The following is a 21777-nucleotide window of genomic DNA, read 5'->3' as shown; positions in this document are numbered from 1 at the left end:
ACATATGCAAAAGAAATAAAATAACAAGCCCCCCCCCCCACCCCCTGAATTCCCACAAAAATAAACTATACTTCACACTCACAATAGAGGATCAAAGTTTTACATAGAAATATATAGGAAAAATCTTTTAAAAAAATTTCTCGAGAACCAATGAGCCAGAAGAGCTGAAAGGACTAAAGCCAAAATTGCATGATTTGGCCCTGTCAATCTTTGAAAATAAAACTTTATATTTATAGAAGAAATCTTAGGCCAGACTTTAATTAGAAATTATACTATTAATTTCCATATCGAGTTTTGTGCAGGAAACAGCACGAGCGTAATTATATGCATTGAAACCGGATGCGGTATGTCAAAAATACCTATTTTTTATAGAAATTCTAAACTTTATTTGATAAATTTTTATGGGCGCCACTCTTGAACCACGATGATATTTTATATACGGTTATATCGTTATCTGAGAAATATTGTGTATTAGTTTCGTGTTGGTTTACGTGCGGCGCCATATTTTATTTGATGATTTTGAATTCTTGAAACTTGCCTAGAATTTTCCGGATTACCGTTTTAAGTGGTTAAATTGGGCAAGAAATTTGATAGTTTAAATGTGTTTTGTCATGTTTCGAATCAAACAGTAATGAATTCAATGTTAATGTTGATTATCACATTATTTATCGAATCTCACTCGGGTTACGGTGATCGAAGATAGGGAATTTCCAATGCGATAAAAATAGATCCATATAAATATACTGGTTTCAAAGCTGTGAAATTATGAGACTTTGCTATGGTATTTTTTCTAATATTAGATGGATTAAGCAATTTCATGTACTTCACTTAAGGTTTCCTAAGTAAACATACGCACTAGGCCTAGTGAACACTTTCCAAAATCTTTGTTCCTCAGTTCCTGCATAAGGAATGACGTCGCCTGTCAAGCTGACGAAATTAGTCAGCTCTTCGTAACAATGGAGTTTAGGCTCACGGGGGTTTGCTCCAATCGGAACACGCTCGGCCTGTCGGTTACGGAATGGCCGAGTTGTTACGATTGGGGCTTGCTCTCATTAAAACAATACATGTATTGTAAACAATGCTTTATTTTAGCTAAAATATAATTATTTGATTAAAATATTGTTTTAAATGGTAGGAATTTAAACCCTGTAGTTTACTGTAACCATGGGAAAATCTGACGGGAGACAACTCTTTCAAGCTTCTTAATGGGGTGCCCTATGGGGAATTTTTAAGCAAATCTATAGGCTAATACCATCACAACTAGTTTTTCAAGGATAAATTCCTAGTAGGGAATGGTGTTATTAGAAATGAAAAGCAATTAAATCATTGAATTACAAATACATATTTCAAAACTAAAATGATATGCGGTAAAAATGAATAAATTAATTTAAACTGAATAAACATATAGATAAATCATAAATGTGGATAATTAAAAATACAAGGGTATAAGTACATACACAAGAACAATAGCTATCTAGTAGATAAAAAGAAATAAACACACAGTAGACAAATGAATAGTATAAATACTGTAGATAAAATAAATACAAAAGGGGGGGGGGGGTCTCGGGGCCCGGTTGGACCTCTTGCTTTCGTCAGAAAATTGTGCTTTAAAAAGTACGAATAACACATTTTGAAGGTGACCCCACCCTTGAAAATCAAAACTAATGGTAGACCCCCCCCCCTCCTTTTAAAAAAAAATCCTGGATCTGTCCCTGACATATCAAATAAATATAAACACACAAGAAGATAAATAATTTGACTAAATAAAAGCATACGGATAATAATACAAGAAGAAGAAAAAAACAGGAGTAAATAGATGAATGAGCGAATGGTTAATAAACATGAATATATTATAAAGTATATTAAACATGAATACATAAATGCATCCCCGATAAATAATAAAGATGTGTTAGTAGCATATTTAAATGGAAAATAAACAACAGAAATAATTCAAAGGCATGGGGATATGAACTTTAAAATGAGTACAGTAATGAAAGCCGATAATTTCTTTTATTATCATTATTATTACGATTATCATTTTTATTGTATTTTCATATAAATGACATCGGGCGTAAAAGTTATTGATAGTATTGTTGGTACTAATCTAATTTTATAATACACAACATATTTTGTAAACTTCATCCAACCCTGTTTCATAATGCTACTGGCTCTTTGTGTCTAGCATCTTTTTTCAATGACAGATGGGTGACATCTGTATTTATATACCGAAAGGTAGAAGTATATAGGAAAAATAATTGGTTTATATAATTCTCAATTTGACATCAGATAAAGTGTTAATCGGGGATATATGCATTTGCTCGATCAAGATATGGGGCTCACGGCGGTTGTGACCGGTCGACAGGGGATGCTTACTCCTCCTGGGCACCTGATCCCACCTCTGGTATATTCAGGGTTCGTGTTTGCACAACTCTATTTAGTATTGCTTATAGGAGTTATGAGATTGATCACTGTTCGTTATATTCGCCTTTCATGCATATGTTAATGTTTTTAGCAGAATCGTTATGTACCGAGATTCAATCTCTTCATGAAAAATAAATTGATATCAACATCAGTCTTGAAGTTCACAAAAACTTTTCCGAGACACTATCTATACTGTATCAATGTAGCCTAATGTCATCATGAATTTTGTTCTAGCCAGTAATTGAAGGCATAATCACCAGGGTGAATTTCAAACAGAGAGATATTGTAACGATTGAATGACAAACACAAATCGGACTCAAATGCAGAAAAACTCACATCATAGATTTTAAAAACCTAAGCAATTTATTTACCAAGAAAGTGCCTAAAAATTTTCTACAATTCAGGAGTTTCAGCGAGTTGGGCTAGAGTTTTAATGAACACGGCTACATTCTTCTTTTATTAATTCATTATGCACACCTTTCGTCAGTATTGATGTTTTCTCTTAATTGACCGATATACATATTCTAGCACTTGTGAGTTTATCATCTTTTGAAGCTCACTTGATACTTTTCAAATATTTTTATTAGAGATGTCATCGAGTATTCGACAATCACTCGGTCATACCGATCATGGACTATTTTTCACAGTCGAGTACTAGTTAGAATAGCTTTTTTAAATAATGTTCATAAATCCTTACAGCTATATCTCCCGAAAAGGGGGAGAATGTTCGCGACTGTGAATTAAAACTTTACCTCTCCGAAAACTCGTACCCTGATGGCATTAATCCAATTATTTGATGGCATTCCTAGCTGGTGAGTTTTTGTTCGTGCCTTCAGAGAGAATTTTTTTCATCGACTGGACAATTGGGAGACAAAACTTAGAAATAGGCTCTCGTCCAATATTTGTCGACCAAATTATTTTTGGTTTTGAACAAGAATATATTGTACATGCATTGGAAAAAAACCCTTATACATATGTTTACATGATTCTTTTTATGCCTGAGTACACGTACATTTTAATTGTTGCTTGTACAGCATTTCCGTATCAAATAAAAATTATCGTGGTGGATTAATTACGATTATCGACAGCCTTTCGTCCCCTGCCGTGTACTTGGCTATCAAGGTGCACCGAGGTATGACTCATGCATGAATTAGGTACACTTGTACCATATCAGTCCGTTTTTTGACTGTGTGATTGACTATCGCTCGACTAAAGCGTCCGAGTAAAATTGACATCCCTAAGTTTTATGTTCTGATGAATGTTTACATGTAACTATACTTGTCCAATTGAAACTTAAACTGGCATGTATATAAACAGTGTGATTCGATAAAATAACAGGTTTGTGATAATATTTTTTTTAAACATGATATTCATTAGTTATCTAATTTTATGTTACTCATATTTTTGTTCTTGAATTGCATTAATTTTTTTTTCTTAGGAAAGCATTGCCCCCTCCCCCGTAAATCCGCTAATGATTACAACACCCTTGTGGAATCTTTGTGAGAATGTCAACATATCAACTGAATATGAACGATACAACACTGGCATCCTCATTGCATTTCACAAGCTTACATGCAAAACACAATGCTTTTTCCATACAATGTCATATTTATTATCAAAATGAATACTCATTGTATCTGAAAATCCACGAGGAAATATAATGAAGAACTTAATAATATTAAATGATACAGTTTTTTCTCCTTTACGCCATTCGGGTAAATATTGACTTCGTTAATTAACTACCTTAGCAATATAACGACGTCAAAATGACGTTACAATGTAAATGCATTCATTTCATTGCTATATTTAGAAGCCCGTAGAAAGAAAATGCGTAGAGGAAATCGGATAAAATTAATTGATTTAGAAAGCAAATTTTGTAGCCTTTTGACCCCCAAAAGATTTTAAATTTTGGAAACAGGGCCATTTTTCATGATTTCTGGCTTTAGTCCTTTATATGAAAGTTTCCTGACATAGTGCAGATTCAAGTTTGTTCAAATCATGGCCCCTGTGGGTATAAAGTTTCCTGACATAGTGCAGATTCAAGTTTGTTCAAATCATGGCCCCTGTGGGTATAAGATTGCAGGGCCACAATAGGGGATCAAAGTTTTACATAGAAATATATAGGGAAAATCTCTAAAAATCTTCTTCTCAAAAATAAACTATACTTCACACTCCCAATAGAGGATCAAAGTTTTACATAGAAATATATAGGAAAAATCTTTCTCAAGAACCAATGAGCCAGAAGAGCTGAAATTTATATGAAAGTTTCCTGACATAGTGCATATTCAAGTTTGTTCAAATCATGGCCTCTGTGGGTATAAGATTGCAGGGCCACAATAGGGGATCAAAGTTTTACATAGAAATATATAGGGAAAATCTCTAAAAATCTTCTTCTCAAAAATAAACTATACTTCACACTCACAATAGAGGATCAAAGTTTTACATAGAAATATATAGGAAAAATCTTTAAAATTTTTTTCTCAAGAACCAATGAGCCAGAAGAGCTGAGATTTACATGAAAGTTTCCTGACATAGTGCAGATTCAAGTTTGTTCAAATCATGGCCCCTGTGGGTATAAGATTGCAGGGCCACAATAGGGGATCAAAGTTTTACATAGAAATATATAGGGAAAATCTCTAAAAATCTTCTTCTCAAGAACCAATGAGTCAGAAGAGCTGAAATTTATATGAAAGCTTCCTGACATAGTGCAGATTGAAGTCTGTTTAATTCATGGACCCTGGGGGAAGGTTGGGGCCACAATAGGGGATCAAAGTTTTACATAGAAATATATACATGTAGCCTAGGGGAAATCTTTAAAAATCATCTTCTCAAGAGCCAATGAGCCAGAAGAGCTAAGATTTACATGAAAGCTTCCTTACATAGTGCAGATTGAAGTTTGTTCAAATCATGCCCCCCCCCCCTCCTGGGGGGGGGGGGGGGGGGTAGGGGGGGCCTCAATAGGGTATCAAAGTTTTACATGAAAATAGATAGAGAAAATCTTTGAAAATCATCTTCTCAAGAACCAATGAGCCAGAAGAGCTGAGATTTATATGAAAGCTTTCTGACATAGTGAAGATTCAAGTTTTTAAGAATCATGGCCTCCAGGGGTAGGTTGGGGCCACAATATGGACTAAGGTTTTACATGCAAATATATATGGAAAGTCTTCAGATATGTGCCAAGGTAACTCATGTGAGCGATGTGGCCCTTGGGCCTCTTGTTAATGTTTAAAATACTTGCTCACAATTCTTTTTTATGTAAACAATTGATTCCAATAAAAAATTGTGAATTTTCTATTTATTCTTGAAATGACATTGTCAACTGAGGACCGAAATATGCTGTGCGCCCTCTGTAATCAGGGGGAAATAACTCTTAGCATTGTGAAAAATGTAGTCCAATTATTTAGAATAAAGCGGTGTTAAAAGTCAGTGTACTGGTACTCTGAATGTGTAGTACATCATTCGTATGCAACAGGTTTGTTTTTAAGGAGGTACTCTACATCATCATAATGGCTGACTTTCTTTAAAAAATGGATGAAAATATAAATATCAGCAATATTTGTCTATTCATTTCAAATATCATTCCTTGCTCATGCAGTAGGTTAGCAAGTTGACTGCTGAACTGTAGATCTTGTGTTCAAATCCAGCAGGGGTTTTAAATTTTTTTCAAATTTGTTCCTACTAAAACTGCATTTTTTACTAAATAAAGTAAATTTGAAAGTTTTCAATTTTAAAATATTATTGTACATGCATATCCCCTACTTTTCATGCATATTAAATTTCTCTGGTGTAGCATTCCTCCTTAAACTTAATAAAATTTGATTTAAAAGATAATTTCTTGCTTTATTTTTCTTTTCTGAATTATGTCTGATCATCTCAAGTTAATGACATGTGGGATATATGGAGTTATGAATGTATTAAATGAAGCAAATATGTATATGGAGTTATATTAAATGAAGCAAACATATGGGATATATGGAGGTAAAATGTATTAAATGAAGCAAACAGCATCCAATTTTGGCAGGTATACCTTTCTAAAAATCATAATGGTTATTTTTTATTCTGTAAAGGATTTTAAAGAAAGGTTAAAAAAAAAAAGCAACCCCAAAAAACAACCAAATACAAACAGAAAATATTTTTACATACACTGTTTTCAGCAAAAGAAACAAACCCTTTATTTACGGTGACCCAGATTTGATGTGAACTACATCGAAACAGTACGGTGCAGGATGACAAAGTTCCGAGTTTTTAGCTCACCTGTGAGCTTTTCTGATCACCCGTAGTCCTTCCGCCTGTCTGTCCGTCTGTAAACTTTTAACATTTTTGACTTCTTCTCAAATACCACTGGGCCAATTTCAACCAATGTTGGCACAAAGCATCCTTAGGTAAAGGGAATTCTAAATTGTTAAAATAAAGGGCCAGGCTACCTTCCAAGGGGAGATAATCAAGAAAAGGTAAAAATAGAGTAGGGTCATTAAAAAATCTTCTTTTCAAGAACCACTTGGCCAGAAAAGATGAAATTTATAGATAAGCTTTATTAGGTAGTGCAAATTCTAAATTGTTCAAATCATGGCCCCCGGGGGTAGGATGGGGCCACAAGGGGGGATCAAAGTTTTACCTACAAATATATAGGGAAAACCTTTAAAAATCTTCTTCTCAAGGACCACTGAGCCAGAAAAGCTGATATTTACATAAAGCTTTCTGACATAGTGTAGATTCATGTTTGTTCAAATCATAGCCCCCGGGGGTAGGATGGGGCCACAATAGGGGATCAAAGTTTTACATACAAATATAGGAAAAATCTTTAAAAATCTGCTTTTCAAGAACCATTGGGCCAAAGAAGTTGACATTTACATGAAAGCTTTCTGACATTGTGTAGATTCAAGTTTGCAAAAATCATGGCCTCCAGGGGTAGGTTGGGGCCACAATACAGACTAAGGATTTACATGCACATATATATGGAAAGTCTTCAGATATGGGCCAAGGTAACTCAGGTGATAGATGTGGCCCATGGGCCTCTTGTTATAATTGTAGTCATCAAACCCAGATGTGATATATGCTACACATTTGTTGGTTGGTTGTATATTGTTTAACGTCCCACTTTAGAATTCTTACTCATATGGAGACGACCTACAATTAACTGTCTGTGAATGGAATTTAATAATTTATATATATATACTTTTGACTAAGAGTATTTTATCCCAGATAAAAACTACATGAATCAACTGTATGAACAAGGAAACATCAAACTAATTCAATATTGGTGAACATGGTGACTTGGTACCGATATTTTAGGTCACAGTTCATATAATCAAAGGTCAAACAACATCAAATGTACATTGTCGCAAATATTATCAATTAATGCTTATGCAAGCACTCTCAGAATGCTTGTTTTTATGGCTCAACAAAATTTTATGTATCACCAGTCTGACTAGAGCCAGCCTCTACTAGTTCACTTCGTTGTGAATTGTTAGGGTCTGGCATTAGTCAGACTGATGTAACACTGTAGTTAATATGAACATATTGTCTAAATGTGCATATTCACATGCAATTTCTCTGAGAGTTATGCCCCTTTTAAACAGAGAAGTTTGGCCAAAATGTACTATAATTTTAATGCAACGTGCATGAAACCAAATAGTACGTCATGAATTTTAATGACAAAGAGAAACTGTGTTTTAATCTCGTTCTATTCAGTGCAACTTAATACACATATTTGCAGAAAATTCTGATTTATGCATAGCATTGCCATTCATCGTGTGCAGCATTGTCATTTATTGTGGGGACATGGGGTGTGTGTGAGCTTGCTCAGGTTTTGTTTTACACTATCTAATTATTGATAATGGGATCGGTATTTTGTTTATTGCTGTTCAGTATTTTAAAATAGATGTAGAATGTAATCGTGATGGTATTTGTAGTTGATTGCTTTCAACAATTAACATGTCTACATATGTGTTAACAATAAATTGTTTATGGTGATATGCCCAGACTGAATTGAAGAAATATGAAACAAAATTTAGAAAATTCCTGTTAGCGGTATTCATGTGTCCATTTCCTGTTTATGGACAGCATGCAACCAACATATCCTCCATCAGAATTTGGGAATATTTCTGACAAAGTAAGAATAATTGCGGCGAAATTGCCAGTAAGTTACTTTCATACTAGCAAATTGTTCCATTTCTAATACATACAAAATAACTATAATTAGATTTAGATCTTCCCATATCTATGACTGAGATAATCCATTTAATTGCAAAAAAGTATTAATCAAACAATTGTATTGATCATATCTTTATACATACTAGGCTGTCTCCATAACATGACAACAGCTAGCTAACCAATTTTATGATCTTTATTGATTATTTGTTTGATTGATTGATTGTATGCTTGGTGAAACGCTACAATAAATATATAAAGAAAAAGTAAATATGGTGTACAATGCACAGAAATATCAAAGTTATGAAAATCTAAAAAGTATCTAATTTGCAATAAATATGACACAAAAGATAAGCATACATATATTAACTTCAATTCATATAGATAGGGTTTGCAAATATTTAGCGAATATATGCAAAAGAAATAAAATAACAAGCCCCCCTTGAATTCCCACAAAAATAAACTATACTTCACACTTATTTTAGAAAAAAAATAAACAGGAAATTTCACAGCAGGAATAATAGCTTAAGGAACATTATACAATGTTTATAATGACAAAAGTATGGAATACTTACATTGTGGGCAAAGTAAAACAACTGTAACAAGACAGTATGACTGTACAGAAAGGAGGCGAGGAAACTCTGCGTGCTGCATGCATGGAAACATCAACAATAATAACAAAAGAAAAAACCAATCCATGCTGGATAAAAAAAATTCGGCTTACAAGTCGGCACACGTACAGTAAACATCCTTATAACGAACATGCTTATATTTGAATTCTTGCATGATGTGAAGTGATATTTATTCCCCTATTAGAGGAAAATAAATATTTTGTTGGATATAACAAAGTTTGGTTATAATGAATGGTTGTTGCTTGAGCTGAAGGTTCATTATAACGGTGTTCTACTGTAGATAGTAAATTGGACCTGGAGGTTTGCTATAACATTGTGTTACTGTAGATAGAAAATTGGACCTGGAGGTTCGCTATAACAGTGTTCTACTGTATATTATAATAGTAAATTGGACCTGGAGGTTCGCTATAACGGCATTTTACTGTAGTTAGTAAATTGGACCTGAAGGTTCGCTATAACGACGTTTTACTGTAGGTAGTAAATTGGACCTGGAGGTTCGCTTTAATGGCGTTTTACTGTAGATAGTATATTGGACCTGGAAGTTTGATGTAACGGTGTTGTACTGTAGATAGTATATGCCAGTTAGGAAACAGAATTGAATGAGATTAATCAGAAGGATGCTTTTCACCTGAGTAGCCAGGTTCTCAATCAGAAACGTGACAGCTGAGTAATTTATTTTTTTTATTTGACATCTGACACTTATGAATATTAATAAATGTACTTGTATATATACATGTACAATATAGGGCTTATATTTTAAACATATACATGACATATAAATGATATGAATGCACTAATATAAATAACATATTCAATATATGTCATCTGTATGTAGTTTGTGCAATATGGCAGTACACATTTTGTTTTTCAAATAGTGACAGACTTCTCAAAGAAGACGGGGGACTACAAAAGCCTGTCAGCGGTTGATATTCAAGTCATTGCACTGACATTCCAGTTGGAAAAAGAAAATGTTGGAACAGATCACATAAAAACTGTACCAGATAGCAAGGTACAAGCTTTACCTGACTAAATAGAAACCATACATAGTACTTCTCCAGAGATGAATGGAAAACCTGATGCTTGGTCAATATTCAGATATATGTTTCCTTCTATGCATTTTCAGAAACTCAAAGTATCAGCTAAAATACAAATCTAGTACAGTCAATGAACATTATTCTAAAATCCCTATCTTCCCCTACCCAAGGGTTGGATGAGAATAATGTTCATTTAACAGTAAATAATTTTAAAAGAATTGTTTTTAAATTTATATTCCAATAACTCAGTCTTCCAATTTTAGATTAAATGGACAACCTCCAAGGCAATGCTTGAGAAGCCAACATCTATAGCAGGATTTTACCTTGCAAAGGTAAGGAACTAGAGTAAATATTAGGGATGTGATTCTTGCTCTTATCAGAGGAAATCCTCTTATTCATTCAATTGAAACACTCTGGATTTGATCTGAAGTGACAGAAAATTATATTTATCTGGGTAGGGTGAGGTGTTTTCCTCCCTTTTTGACCAGTTTTCCTCTGATTTCTGAAGAATTCAGTCACATCCCTGATATATATATATGTTGTACCCATGACTACAGAATGTGATGCCCTCTAAGCATAAAACATATACAGAGAGTATCAGTATAATTATTGTCTAATGTTCACAGGGAAACACAAAAAGAACTACATCAGAATGCACAGTAACTTCTGACTTGTCAGACTTCCAAGGAAAAGATGGTCATTCTGCATCAAAAGAAGATCTGACTGACCAATCAATCACTCCTCAAGATAACACATGTGCCAACCAATCAATGATTGATAATATTAACCAATCAGAGTCAAATGAATTAGAGAAAGACAGTTATGTAGATTCAACAGAAACCAATTTAACAGACCGAGAAGAAAGGGAGGAGGACATCACTGTGACAGCTGAAATGCTTGAGGATGCAGATGAGGATGAAGGAATTGAGGAGGATGAAGAGGAAGAAGAAGATGATGATGATGGGTGGATAACACCCAGCAATATTACCACTCTGAAACAGAAGATGGTCAGTCTCGATCATGAGAAAGTGTCGGTGACTGTAGGCTGTTTAACTACAGATTTCGCAATGCAGGTATTTATTATGCCATTGAAAGTAAAATTATTCCACATTAGAACTAACAATTTCCTAAAGTATGAACATTCTTCAGTTGATGTAAAATTTGGTAATTTTTATGTTGAAAAGGTTTGAAACAAAAGATTTTGAGTTCCCATTTCCCATTAACAATTTCTATTTTGGAATATGGTGTCACAAATTTGCAATAGTTTTAGAGTTTTCATAAAAATCATCGAAAATGTCAATTTCTGAGATATTTTTATGGGTAGGAATCATAGGTGCCATGCTTGAAACAAAAATGTTTTCAGATACACATGACTTTCGATGGCTCAAACTTTGATCTCTCAAAGTGAAATCATGGTCCCGATTTTTCTCTCTATATAACTAAGCAAATTTTCTCTTGCTCAAGCAAATTTTCTGTAGAAGTTCTCAGTCTCTCAAAGTGAAATTTGGGTACTGTAAAACATATTTCATTGTATTTCGCTCTTGATCTCTCGAAGTGGTAGTAGAGTATAATCTATATCAATCAAAAGAGTTAGTGTCATTATTTCTGCTTGGACCTGAACTGTATAAAGGTGAATTCCTAGGGCTAGCTTGGCCACATTAACTGGATGTCTGTATATATTACACTCCTGTGCTTCATCGTGGGGTGGATAGTTAATTGTATAGTTGTTTGATTTAACTCTCCACCCATGCTTTGTTTTTGTCCTCTCTTTGGACTGTAGATACATTCTTGGACTCGACAAGGAGATAGAAACATAGAGGGAATGATTTAGAGACGTGCTCATGAAACGTTGTTATTTATACGAATTGTTGTTTGTGTAAAGTGATGGGATATTGTGACGATTGTGCTCGGGGTAGTGACTGTGAAACTTTGTTATGTATGGGATATTTGTCTTTTGAAAATGTACCGTACATGTACATCTATTTTGAAATGAAAAAAAATAACAGATAGATGCATAAACTTCAAAAAATCTTTTTATCTATGCAAGATAAAGTTCTGTGTTATTGAAATCAAGTCAGTTAATATGAAGGACAACATGTCAAGTTAGCTACCCAAAAATATGAAGGACAGAATGATGCCAGGATGTGTACCAGTTACTATAAAATCTGAACCATAATGGTCAGGCTTTTATTTTCTGTATTTAACTCAACCTTTGATCTCTCGATGTTTTGTCAAGGTCCCTTGAACTTCGAGATATCAAGAGTCACCTGTATTTGCAACACTGAAATATTGAGTTTAACGTATCCCAGTTCTTGTCCTCACTTTTAGAAGTCAGAAAATATGGAATAGTACTGATTTTTTTGGACGAAAGAGAAGAGAAATCCATGATTTTACTGTTGTAGGAAATGAATTTAGGTCTCTTTGCTACATATATTATTATATTTAGTTTTATATGTATAGCTAACCTATATGAAGATAAATTCATATTAAGACTTCTTATTTAAGTCTAAATTACTCGCAAAATTAGGGCTTAATTATACTATTAGTGAAAATGTATATATGATGTGTATATGCATATTGTAGTGTTAAAAAGTGAGCAAATGTTAACAGGAGTTTGAAGCAGATGTATTACATATTGTTCCAGAATGTGCTTATTCAGATGGGACTGAATGTGATATCTGTGGAGGGACTGCTGATCAGGAGAGCCAAGAGTTTTGTGTTACGATGCTTTGCATGCATGAAGTAAGTAGAACGAGGTACTGGTTTGATCAAAATCTGCCCTGTTAAAAAAATTCACCAAAATATTAAATCTGGTATTATGAATATGGCCATTGTTATTTTTTATTTCAAAAGCAGCTGTGATATATTCAGCAGTAAATTTTATATGGAATGATGTCACTAACTCGTTATTTTTGACGTAATTTACGAAAGTTCTCCCCAAACGATGTTCTGAGATGTCCGACATTGTAGGGAAAAGGAAAGTTGTATCACACATGGAGGAAATAATTTTTATTAAATACAGAATTATTAGTCCTCTACTGGTTTGTAAAACTGAAGGGGGCTGTAGCTTTCTTGTCCATCTGTTCCTCTGTCTGTCTCATATTGGTTTTCCAGACTTTTTTCTGTTATACAGTGGAACCCCGTTATTACGTTTTCCATTTTGTCACGATAAAATAACGTAATACCGGGGGCAACGTAATAAACGTTCCCAGTTAAATCCGTTAAAAATATCATTTGGAAATTGTATATCGTCCGTTGGTACTCCGTGAAGGGGTGTGTGAATATATCTTTACTGTTTCTTTGTTTAAAAGACTATGATACTTTGTTTTATTTACATCTTATCTTTAATGTCCGTAATTCTTCATGTTCTTATCCCTTTTCTTTATTTCGGTGTAGGATACATAAGGATGTTTTGATAAACGTTGCTTTTTCTGCATTCGTTTGGACCGCCATTTTGTTCAACTTTAAAACAATGCGTTCATGTAAATTTCTCTCAATAACTCGTTCCGGTTCGTATTCAACATTCGTATTTAAAAAATAACAAAACATCGTTTTTATTAAGTTCTCTAATTACACAATACACAACGCAATAAAAAAAAATCCCATCCTAAAAACAACAAAACTATAGACACAAAACGCACGCGATACCCAACATTTACACACTTCTCACCAACGATAAACATGCACGGAGAACAATTTAAGCGCAATTCACATAAAAAAAATATAATGATGCACGAAGATTTCATTTATAACGCTAAATGATGGCACTAAAATCATGTGCGCATCAAGGGATTTTAAAATATTCACTGAGGTAAATGCCGTGCACGAATCGGCCGATAGATTGGTGTATGTATGGACGAGATTTACGAACACCCAAGCTGCATGTCCAAACAACGAACAATTTTTTTAATTGAACACCTTTAGTCACCTATGTCCAAGCAGTTACCCAAGCGGTTGTAACATTGCTACGATAAATCTTGTCTTTCTTGTTTGGTACCAAAGCTTTCCGTGAATAGAGTTTTAATAGCGAAGGTAATTACACTATGCTGAACACACAGGCGGTTGATAAATTATTTCTTTGATTATCAAAATATGAAAAATGAAGTAAATTTCATAGAGTACAATTTCTAAATAAACATTATTTAATTGTTTATCACTGGCTTCTATACGGGGTATTCACCTGTATTGATGTCGCTAGATCTATCGAAGCGTGATCAGTCAAGCGTCTCTAATCCCCAAACAGACCAGGAAATTTACGTGGTGACTGCCTCTGGCAGTCAAGGTGTGAATGGCTTATTATTTTGAGAATCACTATTGAATAATTAGGGATTTATTACGTTTTTGTCGGAATTTTTACAACGTAATACCGAGTCCCGGCATTTTAGGACAACGTAATAACGAGGTCTATTTTATATAGGTTTGTTAAGAAATGGTTTTGTGCTTTGAAATTCCAACGTAATATGCGGACTAACGTAATAAAGGGGGAACGTAATAACGGGGTTCCACTGTACTTACGTGGATTCAAATTACAGATCAAGTTCGAATTTCGTAATGTTTGATGTACAAGTTTTGTTTTTTTAAAGAAATTAATTTTTTTATTTATTGGGATTGGGATTGTGTTTTGATGGAAATAGTAGGACATCTAAATAGAGGCAGTCGACGAGAGTCACGTATATATTTGTTATTATATACTTTCAGTTTCATCTCTTCTTTTTTCTTTAAAAGTTTACAGGCATATATCACACGATATATGCCCGGAAACATTCCGGCCCACAAACATTACGTCACAATCAAATTTCCACGCCGTTAATTTTCAAATTTTTCGTGTTTTTCATCTTTTACTCAGTTAAACCGATAAAGCTATTGTTAAAAATAAAATTATTGTTAGTTTCTAAATGAAATTGAAAGTATATAATAAAAAGGTTATAGACTTTGTATGGGAAATATGACGACCTCGTTTTTTGTCGTCTACGCGCCAAAAAACTTGGTTGTCATATTTTCCCATACAAAGTCTATAACCTATAAAAATTGATGGCCTCCAAACAGTTTATAGTATTTAGTATTTTGAGGTCCTTTATAAGTATTTAATATACAGATATGAGTGTTATATAGGTGTGTTGTTTTGTGTCCCATTTGCACGATTATTTAAATATTTCCCCCACGTATTTCATTCTAAGACTCTACAGTATTTCATCCCTGATAAAAACTACATTCGTCAACTGTATGAACAAAAAAAACCAAACAATAAATTAATTTGACACTGGTAAACATGGTGACTTAATTGGTACCAATGTATTGGTGTCACAGTTCAAGGTCAAACAACATCAAATGTACATTTCATCGAATATTAAGTATTGTTGGTACATACCCCTATAAAACAGTTTCTATATAACTCCTTACAGAAAAGTCCAACATTTCAACTGTACTGGCGACTGTTGGACCGGGAACTGTTAAAATCAACTGTTAAAAAAGACTCTTGATCGATGACATCATATGGCACTAACACAAGTTATCTTTTCATATCATTTGGATAAATAGAAATGGCGGATGCACATTTTGTGGCAGCAATGGAAGATGGAATTCAATTAATTTTTAGCTCACCTGAGCCGAAGGCTCAAGTGAGCTTTTCTGATAAAAATTTGTCTGTTGTCTGTCGACGTTGTTGTCATTGTAAACTTTTCACATTTTCATCTTCTCAAGAACCGCTGGGCCAAATATAACCTAACTTGGCCAAAAGCATCCTTTTGTAAATGGCTTTCAAGTTTGTTCAAATGTAGGGTCATGCCCACTTCAAAGGGGAGATCATCACAAAAATAGGGTGGGGTCATTTAAAAATCTTCTTCTCAAGAACCAATAAGCCAGAAGAGCTGAAATTTATATGAAAGCTTCCTGACATAGTGCAGATTCAAGTTTGTTCAAAACATGGCCCCCGGGGGTAGATTAGGGCTACAACAAGAGATCAAAGTTTTACATACAGATATATAGGGATAATCTTTAAAAATCTTCTTCTGAAAAATCACTTGGCTAGAAAAGTTTACATTCACATGAAAGCTTCCTGACCTAGTCCAGATTCAATTTTGAAAAAATTATGGCCCCCAGGAGTAGGTTGGGGTTACAAGAGGGATCAAAGTTTTACATGCGAATATATAGAAAAAATCTTTAAATATGAGCCAAGGTGAGCGATGTGGCCCATGGGGCTCTTGTTTGTTATAGAATAATTGCATTCTTTATCAATATTGTTTGGTTCAAACTAACCAGTGAATATGAGATGTTTTATAAGAATAAATCCTGAATATCCACGCAACAAGAAAACTCGCAAATAAAGGAAGAAGAAAGGAGGATGGGACAGCAAGAAATTAAAATGTAATACATTATGTCCCCAATCTTCTTAGGATTCACCTAAAAGTTGCATGGACATCCGAGTTTTGGACCAAAATTTAGCTAAAAATCCCACCTATAGACGAGTATCTACAATAATTCTGATCTTATGCAGAAAGTCTTTATGATATGCAACAAAATTATACATTGATTTCATAGACATTCATCTCTCAGGAATGAAAATATTGTATTTAACACATTTATAAGAACATGAAGATAAGTAAACAGCAAACAGAAAAATACTAAATACATCTCCAAAGAAACAATGATACCATTCTAAGTGGAATTAATGAATTCAAAAATGAACATCAGTTCATTATATATAGTTTTAATAATATGAGTTAAAAATGCTTATTTGTCTATATTATCACATATAGGATTTATATAAGGAGAGGGGTGGGGTGGGGTGGGGGGATGAATAATTTGTCTTTGTTTACAGAAGATGTCAATTGCTAATGAAGATGAATGTTTTGTCGTTGAGTTTTGTCGTTGAGTTTGTTTACAGAATATGTCCATTGTTTATGAAGATGAATAATTTGAATTTTGACAGAATAACAAAGGACATGATTAAGGAGTTCTGTCCGTACTGTGGAAACAATACCCTTCAGAAAGTGTCAATGACTGTTGAAGACGATGGCAGTATTCGCTATTTTCTCTCTCGACGGAAACCCATATCTACCAAAGGAATGAAGGTAAAGTATGCCAAATTGTCTGTCGTTTTGATCTTCTGATGCTGTTCTTTTATGTGTATCACTGAAACCCACTAAACAAATGAAGTGAAATAATTATCAAGTTATTCACTTACATGTATTGAATGAAGTGAATTGATTATCTAGTTATTCACTGAAGGAGTGAATTGAATAATTGAACAGTCAATAAATCCACCTAGCAATACATAACCCTCCAAGCCTTGAAGTGGCTTGGTCAACTAGTAACCAACACTATGGCAAGACACTCGAAACTCTTACCAGGATTTGAACCCTCCCTTTGCAAATAACAAAACCAAAAACATCAGCATGATTTATCCATTTATTGAAATCATGGAATTAGCAATTACAAGCAAAACATTCTGAAAGGGTAAAAGGACATTGAAAATGATTGGCTGCATTGCTTGCTAAATTTCACAGGTCTGGGGGGAAGGGGATCTCCGAAATACCAACAAACAAGATGCATAACAGGCAAGACAGGGGCCTTGTGTTGAGTACAAGTGCTATTGAAGTCCTAATGTATTGCCACATGTGGACGGAATGGTTTATGACATATCTGTTTACACTGTTTCCCAAAGATTGCTCCCTGGTTGATAGTACTGCTGACATTGAGTACTCAAAGGTGAGCCTTCTTCCGTTTAAAAGAGATGGAGGAGGCCCCAAGTCCGGCTTACACTTGAGGAACCCCAGTGGTACACTGTGAAGGGTTATACTTTCCCCTGTGAACAATACACGCCCTCCATCTTGGTTGACAGATGGAGGAAACACTGGCCAGAAATGTCCCCAAATCCCCCCCCCCCCCACCACCACCACCACCCACCGGTCACCAACACAAGAATGTGACAAAAGGAAATGAAAAAGGCTTGTGAATTGAACCGCCACCATTAAATGGTAGACTGTCTTGCCAGGTTTCCTGGTCCTATGAATGATGTGGTGACCCTCGGTCCTTTGGACAGTTCATGTGGCCCTGGAACAAAAAAATGGATGCAGAAACTGTTTCATATGAAAATATACCTTATGATGAATTTAGCAGAATTGATATCTTGAAATGGATTGCATGGGTTTTCAAACTGCTGGCTAGTACAATGTGCTAATAGCTATATTGGTGGGTAAATGTTGATCGAAACAAATGTTTTGTTAATTTGTACAGCTAATGATGTCTGGTGAAGGGCGTAGACGAGTCGTACCACGAATGTTTCCCAACTTGTATCCACACTAAATTAAGCACATATCTGGGTCAATTAATTGGGATTACATGTATTTGTATATGACATCAAATAATATATATTTTCTAGTTATCCACTTAAGGAATAAAATAATTTGATTTTCTAATCATCCACTAAAGGAATGAAATGAAATGATTATCTAGTTATTCACTAAAGGAATGAAATGATTATCTAATTATTCACTAAAGGAATGAAATGATTATCTAGTTATTTATTAAAGGAATGAAATGATTATCTAGTTATTCACTAAAGGAATGAAATGATTATCTAGTTATTCACTTAAGAAATGAAATGATTGTTTAGTTATTCACTAAAGGATTGAAATGATTATATATTTATCCACTTAAGGAATGAAATGAAAATCTGGTTATCACTAAAGGAATGAAATAAAAATCTAGTTATCCACTTTAGGAATTAAGTGAAATGGTTACCTTGTTATATTTTGAAGGAACAACATAGATTTTTGATATATAGTTGTATTGATACTTCTCCAATTCATATTAAATTCAGATTTTTGTATTGATAAAAATGATATGCATTACATCAAATGTTTTTTTTCTTCAAAGAATAGATCATAAAGAATGAAACAAATTTTTATTAACTTATGTGATGTAACTTGATTTGGCAAAAAGTTTTATAGTGTATGAAAAAAAATATCCCATTCACTTTGTGAATAAAATATAGTTTAAGATGTAAAAAAAGTCAAATAACTGTTCCAAACCAAGTAGTATTGTATGCATTGGCAAAAGAAAAATATTGCCATTTTTTAATTAAATGGCCCAAAGAGCTTAGTACATAAAAATTCAACAGGAAACAAGACATGTTTGTGAAACACATGATCATAGACTTTGACCATTCAGACCTTCAAGTCTGAAGTCTCCAACTTAAGTTCTTAAGGTTTAAACAAGGTTAAAGTTACGGAAAGGTATGAGGGCAAGTCAATAAGTAACCAGTCTAACTTATTTCCGGTTGAGATCCACCTCTTCTTTTTCGATGTAATTGCCCTCTAGTGTGATGTACTTAAATCAATGGTGTTCAAGTGACATCAACCCAGAACTGAAAAAGTCAGGGTCCTTTCCATTGACCCACTCCTCAACTGCCGTCACGACTTCTTCGTCAGACTGGAAATGACGTCCACGGATATCCTTTTTCAAGTTTGAGAATTGGAAGAAGTCACTAGGAGGTAGGTCAGGCGAATAGGCAGGGTGTGGTATTAATTCATACCCGTTTAGTTCTACAGCATCCATTGCAACTTTGCAAGTGTGGACTCTCATGTTGTCCTGTTGCAGCAAAACTTATTTAGAGAGTTTACCTCGGCTTTTTTCATGGTTGTTCAAAGCTGGTCTAGCAAGTTTGGATAGTACATACCAGTTATTGTACTTCTCTTGGGTAAAAAGTCAAACATGATAACACCTTTTGCGTCCCAAAATACTGTGGCCATCACCTTGGCAGCAGATGGTTGCGTCTTGAACTTCTTTGGCCTCGGGGACCCAGGCCCTACCCACTGACGACTCTGAGCTTTATTCTCTGGCTCATAATAATGAACCTAAGTCTCATCTACAGTCACCAGACGCAAAAGAAAATCATCTTTTGACCTAAAACGCTTCAACAAGGTGCTGCATACTGATACTCTGGTTGCCATTTGCTCATTGCTAAGGGATTTGGGGACCCAACGGGCTGTTAGCTTGCGTATACCTATATGATCATCTAAGATTGTTGAAACGCTACCATGTGAAAAGCCTAATTAATGCTTGCGCTATTTCTTCCACCTGAATTCGCGTATCAGAGTATACCAGATCCCGAACTTTCTTACACATTTCTTCGTCGGTGGCATCCAGTAGGCGTCCAGACCTGGCTTCATCTTCTAAAGATGTTCTAACGCGTTTGAATTCCCCTACCCAGAATTTAACCTGAGCATAAGATGGTGCAGAAGACCCATAAACATCGGCTAACTCGCCATATATTTCCTTGCCTGTTTTACCTTTTAAATACAAGTATCGAATTATAGCACGGTACTCAACTTTAGATGAAAAGCATGCCTTTGCATCACTAGCCATGTTTGACATTCCATGTCTTATTAAAGAATGACTAGATACGCGTGTAATTTTGTACCCAGGTATAAAACATGTGTTGAAACAAGGCATGAAAATCGGAAATGGGATAGGCTGGTTACTTATTGACTTGCCCTCGTATAAACTAAGGTTAATAAAGTTACAGATAGGTGTAAACAAGGTTAAAGTTACAGATAGATTAAACCATGGACATAAAAAAAATTGTTTCTTTGTAGTACCAGTTGCCATTGCCAAGAGGAGGTAAGCATTCTTACAACCCTGTCCTGGTGGAGGACCAGCCTATGCCCCAGCAGAGGGCGGCCAAAAAGAAACAACATCTAGATGTGTTTGACCCTGATTTTGTGGTGGGGCAGTCACCGTTTGCTCTGAATGACATTAACAGTCGATCAGCACAGCTTGGAATAAGAAATAACCAGTTTAACAAACGTTGCCAGAACTCAAACAGGCATGGAAGAAGGAAATAAATATTTATCATGTATCGGGAGTCGTGTTTGTCATTTGGAAGGTGTTTAAAACTATCCGTGGGGGGTACATATATTAGGATGCTTCAATTATCTTGCATATGCTTACTGATTGTTTTATGCACGTACACACATCATTCAAAGACTCTTCTACTCTGTAGTTTGTAGCAGGCGACCTTTTACATTTGTCACACAACCCTGATGGGGATTGGTTGTTTTCAAAATGTTGTTCATAATAAGATTTTAGGGTCGATTACAGAATTAAAAGGGGGAGGGGGTCGTTTCAGAAATCAGATAGGACACATCGACTGAAGTTAATTATGCTGTGTGCTGTTGTGTTATTGACTAAATGAAGCACCAGAGCAGAATTTGTCAAAATTGCTTTGCATTCATGTCACTATGCACACAAAGTTCAGTGTACAGATGAAACTGCCAACTCCTGTGTTCAGTTTTTACCCTCAATGACACTTATACTATGTCATGTGAATAGTGTTTTGTAAAAGACCAGTTCGCTGTTAATAATATTAATCAGAAAGTGCCTATTTAGATCGGAAGAATTTTTTTTTTTGATCTGATTGAAGATAAATATATATGAAGAGGGCACGTAGCATCTTTGTTTTAAAGGGAGTTGAGGAGCAGAAGAAATTGGCTTCACAATTGCTCTGAAAATTCTGGACTAAGCCAAGCCAAATGATC

At 34.7% G+C, this 21777-nt stretch overlaps 1 protein-coding gene across 1 annotated transcript in view; it reads left to right on the top strand.

Annotated features, from left to right (window-relative positions):
• LOC125663608 (RNA-binding protein NOB1-like) overlaps positions 1–21098 on the top strand; it is a 40426-nt gene extending 19328 nt beyond the window's left edge. Inside the window, exons 3-8 of the mRNA XM_048895887.2 lie at positions 10079–10212; positions 10501–10569; positions 10864–11310; positions 12882–12979; positions 17166–17307; positions 20836–21098. Coding sequence (XP_048751844.1) covers positions 10079–10212; positions 10501–10569; positions 10864–11310; positions 12882–12979; positions 17166–17307; positions 20836–21084 — 1139 coding nt within the window. The 3' untranslated portion in view covers positions 21085–21098. The remainder of the gene's footprint in view (positions 1–10078; positions 10213–10500; positions 10570–10863; positions 11311–12881; positions 12980–17165; positions 17308–20835) is intronic.
• Positions 21099–21777: the final 679 nt, after the last annotated feature.

The sequence above is a fragment of the Ostrea edulis genome, chromosome 1, assembly GCF_947568905.1.
Source record: "Ostrea edulis chromosome 1, xbOstEdul1.1, whole genome shotgun sequence".
Lineage (NCBI taxonomy): Eukaryota > Metazoa > Mollusca > Bivalvia > Ostreida > Ostreidae > Ostrea > Ostrea edulis.
This window is presented reverse-complemented; position numbering and strand designations above follow the sequence as displayed.